The sequence below is a fragment of the Xiphophorus maculatus genome, chromosome 19, assembly GCF_002775205.1.
Source record: "Xiphophorus maculatus strain JP 163 A chromosome 19, X_maculatus-5.0-male, whole genome shotgun sequence".
Classification (NCBI taxonomy): domain Eukaryota; kingdom Metazoa; phylum Chordata; class Actinopteri; order Cyprinodontiformes; family Poeciliidae; genus Xiphophorus; species Xiphophorus maculatus.
Genome location: NC_036461.1, coordinates 12,602,294 through 12,608,514, shown reverse-complemented (window position 1 = coordinate 12,608,514; position 6,221 = coordinate 12,602,294). Strand labels below are relative to the sequence as shown.

The window sequence follows — 6,221 nt, the reverse complement described above, 5'->3', positions numbered from 1 at the left end:
TTTACAGACATATGACAGATTTAGAAGTAGAAAATTTTAACTAATGTCCCAAATACACAACCCAGTCATATTTTATGATATGTTGCATAAAACACAGGGAGCTTATATGCAAAACCACCACACATGTGATGTATTTCATTACTATACAATAAGCTAATCTGTAAAATATGATTAAAACACAAGACTGGTATTTTATTTCATCCTTTCATGAATAAATAAAACATCACATTTGTTGTTATAACAGATGCAGCTAAAAATGACCTCCAGGTGTCCCACTCTCTGAAGATGTGCCACACAATTTTTAGTCAACCAACTCTATAAATCCTGAGAGTTTCATGTGCAAACGCAATATCTTAGAAAATCCGTTTGGGAAGTCAAGACAAAAAAATGTACAACTTTGATTAGCATTAGTAAGATTTATTATATGAATAATAGGGTGGAATCTTGGCTAGTTGAAATGACTATTTATAACTTATAAAACTTTTTCCTGTTAAGATTAATTATTACAATGTGTTACATTATATTACAATACTAATGTTGCATAAGAATGTGGAAAGCCATCTGTTGGCCTCAGCCTTTTTTGTCTGAAAAGGAAACAAAAAGTAATATTTTGTTTTGGTCATCAATTGCTGGGACCTTGATGCTAGAGGTTTGTGCTTGAGGCCAAGAGAGACTGGAATACTAGAGTAACTATTTCTCTCCTGAAGCTACAGAAGGATCAGTTTGCCCATGCTAAGATCCATTTACCTTTTACCTTACACATCATCACTGATTTAGATCTTCTGATTTCTAAAGTGCTTGGTCTTCTGGTGCTCTCTTAAAAATCCTTTTTTCTTTCTGCCTTACAAATCTTCATTGTGTTGGTGTATCACATAAAATCTTACATAAGATGTGAGGTTTGTGGTTGTTACTTGACAATATTTGAACAGTACATGCCATTTTACATTCATTGGCCTTTTATTGGATGCACCCTTTCAATGGCTTGTTAACACAATGAGCCAATCACACCACAGCAACTGAATAGGTTTAGTCTTCTGGAGATAAGCTACTAAAGTTCAAACCAAAGACCAAGATGTGGAGGAGAGGGGAATTAAGTGACTCTGAATGTGGCGCAGTATTTGTATTTCAGAAATTGACAGTCTACTGAGATTTTCATCCATCTCTCAACTATCTTTAAACTTATCAGAAAAAGAGGAAATGAATCCCCCTAATTGATATCTGTGGACAGGAGGAAGAGAGAGGACTGGTTTGAGATGATGAAGAGGCAACAGAAGCTCAAGTGAACACATGTTGTAACTAAGGTGTGCAGAATACAATCTCAAAATGCAAAATTCTTTAAGCAGATGAACTACAGCACCTGAAAACCACATCGGGTGTTAGTTCAGAACAGGAAACTGAAGTTACAGTTCCTACAAGCTCACTAAAATTAAACAATTACAGAATGCAAGATTTAAACCTGACCCAATAATTCTTGACTTCAGCTGTAAGATATATCGGGTCAGAGTTCTGAACGAACAACGCATGTGCATGAATCTGACCAGTTGGCCGGACTGGTAGTGCCTCTATGTTTTGGGTTATATTTTCTTGAGTTTGGGCCTTCAGTCAAATCTGAGCATCAAAATACACAGAGACTACTCTACTTTACATTTCGTGAGGAACTTTGACTTTTTACACTTGCATGTATGTAAGAATTGGGTTGTTTACACACACACCCCTGCACGCTCCCCCCCCCCCCATATATATATATATATATATATATATATATATATATATATATATATATATATATATATATATATATATATATATATATATATATACCGTATATACTGTATATATATATATATACTGTATATACTTGTTTTGAAGTTTTTCTTGAAATGAAACTCTCTGCTGAGGTCTTAAGGTCCGTCTTCCCCTTTCATAAAACAGCTAATAAATTATCCACCCCTCCCGTTCTCTGCGGGATGGGCGGCCACTGTGTGACTTCTCCCTATAAAGGAGGTATGGACCTGTTGCGCTCTCCGCACCCTCCGGAGAGCCGTTGTCAAACTGAGTTCAGAAAGTTTCGCTTCCCCGTTGCATGAATGGATTTTAAAGAGCTTGGAGCTGATTGCTCGGAGGGAGACACGGAGGATCTGGACAGCGTCAAGGCGCTGACGGAGAAGCTGAAGCTGCAGACGCGCAGACCGTCCTATCTGGAGTGGCAGGAACGGTTGCAGAGTCGCCCTTGGACGGACAGGAGCCCCACGGACTGTCCGGACTCCGCTGAAGGAGACGTTTCCATGCCCACAATTTTGAGAAATGACAACTCAGAGCTTGTTGTGCGCAACATATGCGGCTTTGATACCATTGATGATGCGCTGGAGTTTCTGAGAAAAGAGCTGGTGAGTTGGGTTTATGTTTAACTAACTTATTGCAACTTGACATGAATGATTTCCAGCTAATTCTCAGCCATCTAAAACCAAAATCTGATAAAGTCAGGAGAGAGGCAGCTTTCTACTTCACTATAAGGTAGATAATCATCTCCTCGGTGTCTGCATGAATGCCTCTCTCATTTCAAGGATAGCATGAATGATGGCATGCTTAACTCAGTTTAAACAAACACCTTGTGAAACAATATGATGCCTGTTTTCTCACAGCCTTTACCTGGAAGCATCCAAATGTAAATAATTTTAGTTTGGCACAAGTGAACATATGAGTTTTAAATAAGTGATCAAATGTGGAATCTGCCCTCAGTTGTTTTTTGTTTTTGTTTTTTTTAGCTTTATCAAAGGGTAGGACTATTTGCAACAATCTGCGAAATATACCAAGAGTTCTGAAAACATTTATGTTTCTATATGAGAAAAAATATTTTAGAATGAAACTAAATTTATAACTGTAGTGATTGGCTGTCACACCCTATCAGACTCAAAAATACCCTTTTTTATCAAGAACGTGCTACCCTACACTCTTTGCTATAGAGATAAAACTACTGATTTCTTACATCTGACCCCAGTTTCCCACTTCTTTTTCTCTCTGCCCAGAGGGAGATGCAAGTCCAGGACAACCGACTGGCCCGGCAGCTGATCCGCCTTCGTGGGGAGATCCACCGTCTGAAAGTAGAGCAGGTGTGCCACCGTCACAAGGAGATGCTGGATGATGCCACTTACGAGTTGGAGGAGTGCGAAGAGGAGTCTGACCTACTGTGCGACATCCCCATGAAGGCCGCCTTTGCTCTCTCCACGCCTCTGAAACACCTAGGCCTCACCAAAATGAACATCAACTCCAGACGTTTCTCACTGTGTTGAAAAGGGTCAAATTTTACCCACACAGCAACAGATGTTCTCGTATTTCTTCTCTGTGTTTGTACAAGGCAAGTCACTAGAGTTACTTCCTTTTCAAGAGCGGACTGGTGAGAGGCAGGCGGCAATTGTTGCCAGCAGTGAAAATGTCTGCCTTGATTTGTGTCAGGGTATGACATGAATGAGGAAGTATCTATATACTCACCTGCAGAAGGCATGCACACCTCTGCTACTGCCAGAACATCCTGCTGGTCCGAGTCTGATTCTGCTTTTTTATACCACAGACTTGTCACAGAAACAATAACTTTGAATGGATTCACTATATTGCCAAAAGCATTAAGACAAACCTCCAAGTCCTTGATTTAATTTGTTCCAAACACCTCCATGGCCACACCGAGGCAGCAAACTGGATCTGCAAATATTTCTAGAGCAGTCTCAGGATGTCAGTGAAGTCAAGCGTAGTACTGTGATAGAATCCTGCTTGGACAAAAGTCAATTGTTTGGTGCATCAGAATGAAGTTAAAACAGTTTTGAGTAGACAACGTAAAATCATAAAATCAGGCACATAGTGTGTACAAGTTGTCACCTATCTTGAGGAGTCAATCTCTATTTGCCTCTAGGCTTTATGCGCCCTTCAGAGTAGATTAAGAACCGTGTTTAGGGGCTTTTAAGGAATGGGTTTCCATGGACAAGAACCTCTGTCCAAGTATATAGTTAAACCTTCGGATGTTGTGGTGTAAAGCATGCAGCTGCTGGACTGGAAAATCTCTGCTTGGCAGTGGCTAATTTGCTCTGTCGATCATATTTACATGCCTTCCAGCACATTGCTGGGCCTGGGTGTGAAGTCACCACCCAGATTTGCCGCACTCTCCTCCAGAACCTCCGTAAATCTGAAGTTCAGATCTGCAACACACACATCCAAATGGCCTTAGCAACCAAAGCAGAACAGACACCTCAAGAATCCCAGCGTTAATTGAAAAGCTGTACATGAAGAGAGGATTCCTTAAACTTTGTGTTTCCTTTTAGTATGCCCTGCAGAATAAATATGAAGGATCTGATGTGTGTAGATCTTTATTCAAAGTAACCCCAGTGAAAATGGTGTTTGTTAAATCTAGAATTGATTATAGGAGATGGTCTGAGTGGGGAAGATCTTGAAGGTTTTTTTGCTGTTGGAGGAGTTTGGGTTTGCCAGGGTTTGCTCTGTGTCATGGATAAATATTAGTGGTGGGGGTATAATGGGGCTAAGGAGCAACCCCATTCAATGAACCCCATTAGGTTCATTGAAGGTCCTCTCCGTGCTGCAGAATACAAGCATATTTGGATGCTTTCCCATTCCAGCTTCACTGCCCACCAGAGCAAAAATAAGATCCATGTACATCAGTGAGTTTGGTGTAGAGGTACTTGACTGGCCTGAAAAGAGCCTTGACTAGAACTTGATAGAGTTCGTTTGGGATAAATTAGAGTGAAGACTGAGAAGCAGATCATTGGGAATGACCTCAGAAATGTTCTCTTGAAATCAAGGTCAAATATTTTCATAAACACACTCTTAAACCTTTTGGAAATAGTTTCTAGAGGAGTTAAGGTTGTTAAATCTTACATGCGTGGGGGAACTATTTAAATTGATGTAAACGTCATGGTGAGTATCTGAATACTTTTGGCAACACATTGTATCATGTTATTTAACTGAAACGTGACCCACCAGAGACATTTTTTGTTTATTTTCTCAAAGACCCAGGGACCAATTATTGGCAGAATCTTCAAACAGAGAGGTAAAATATAGGTTTTGAAGCGAAAAGGAATTTGGCCATCAAAGCGGTGAAAGTGAGATAGAAGACAAAAGGTCAAACTTTGTCTGAACTGGTTGAGGGTCGAGGCGCCAACAAGTTAGATCCTTTCAGGCTGTCACATGCTTTAATGAAATCAAAGAGCTCAGAGCCGGTGTGTATTTGTTGGGCCCGGTAGAATCAGATAAAGAAAATGCTCAGCGAGTTTCTATGCTAAACAACGTCTCCTCACACAGCAGTACACTTTAAGCCTTCATCAGTTTCTACCAGGAAGCAGGGGGTCACCCTCCTGATTTTTTTACACCTCTCCCTCATGGACCAAAAATATCTCTTCAACCTCAGCATGGTTGTGACAAGAGCCACGAGGCTGTTTTGTTTCCCAGTGACATGTTGAGATGCTGCAGAGCACTGATTGTATAAAGCTGACCAAGTGTTGCTTTTTTCCCCTTTAGCACACACTCCCACCCAAGATGAATGATTTGCTTTATACTTAAGTAACAAATGCACGACTGATTACTTTTGCTCCTCGTATACTGATGTATTTTAGTAAAAAGTATAACATTTAATTCTATGCAGATTTTTGGTTGCTAAGTACTGATGTAAATGTATCTACTATGCATGTGAGTATAAAAGAAAATACCTTGGCTGGATTGTTTCTTTCTTGCACAAAAATGTTTAGTAATAATAAGAGTAACTTAAATTCCCGGATGGATGGATGGATGGATGGATGGATGGATGGATGGACTGGAATCTAACTAACATATAATGTTTTCCACACTCTATTTTTTTTCCAAGCTTACCCTGATCAGGAAAATGCTTATTATTCCAGACTTTCCCAGACTGTAATGAAATCCCGTAAGTGGTATTACGTTCCCCACTAATATTCAAGTTCACAATAAAGTTTAAACCACCCATCATTTTCAATATTTTACTTGCATTAACCAGATTTTTCCAGTCTTCCAGGCTTTATTAATTTGTTATTGTTCCCTAGAAATAAGATAAACAAATCAGAGATGACTCAAGAACCTTGCACAGTGCAAAACCTGAAAGTTATTTAAAGTAAAGATTACCACAGACTATAACCTATCTTCTGGCCCCTCTACTAAAAACAGATTTTGCACACAAGTGTCCTGGTTCTTTCATGTCTTGTTGT

The 6,221-nt window shown here is 39.7% G+C and overlaps 1 protein-coding gene across 1 annotated transcript; it reads left to right on the top strand.

Annotated features, from left to right (window-relative positions):
• The first annotated feature begins 2,006 nt into the window (after window positions 1–2,006).
• On the top strand, window positions 2,007–5,712 carry LOC102237091 (protein FAM167A-like). Its single transcript, XM_005799184.2, has 2 exons — window positions 2,007–2,387; window positions 3,027–5,712. Exons 1-2 carry the CDS (start codon window positions 2,088–2,090, stop codon window positions 3,288–3,290), a joined length of 564 nt encoding a protein of 187 aa, XP_005799241.1. The 5' UTR covers window positions 2,007–2,087; the 3' UTR covers window positions 3,291–5,712.
• Window positions 5,713–6,221: the final 509 nt, after the last annotated feature.

Excerpts from the sequence above, each read along its gene's own strand:
- LOC102237091 (XM_005799184.2), top strand. The coding sequence starts at position 2,088 with ATGGATTTTAAAGAGCTTGGAGCTGATTGCTCGGAGGGAGACACGGAG. Across the intron at positions 2,388-3,026 it reads AGTTTCTGAGAAAAGAGCTG|AGGGAGATGCAAGTCCAGGA; the intron begins GTGAGTTGGGTT and ends CTCTCTGCCCAG.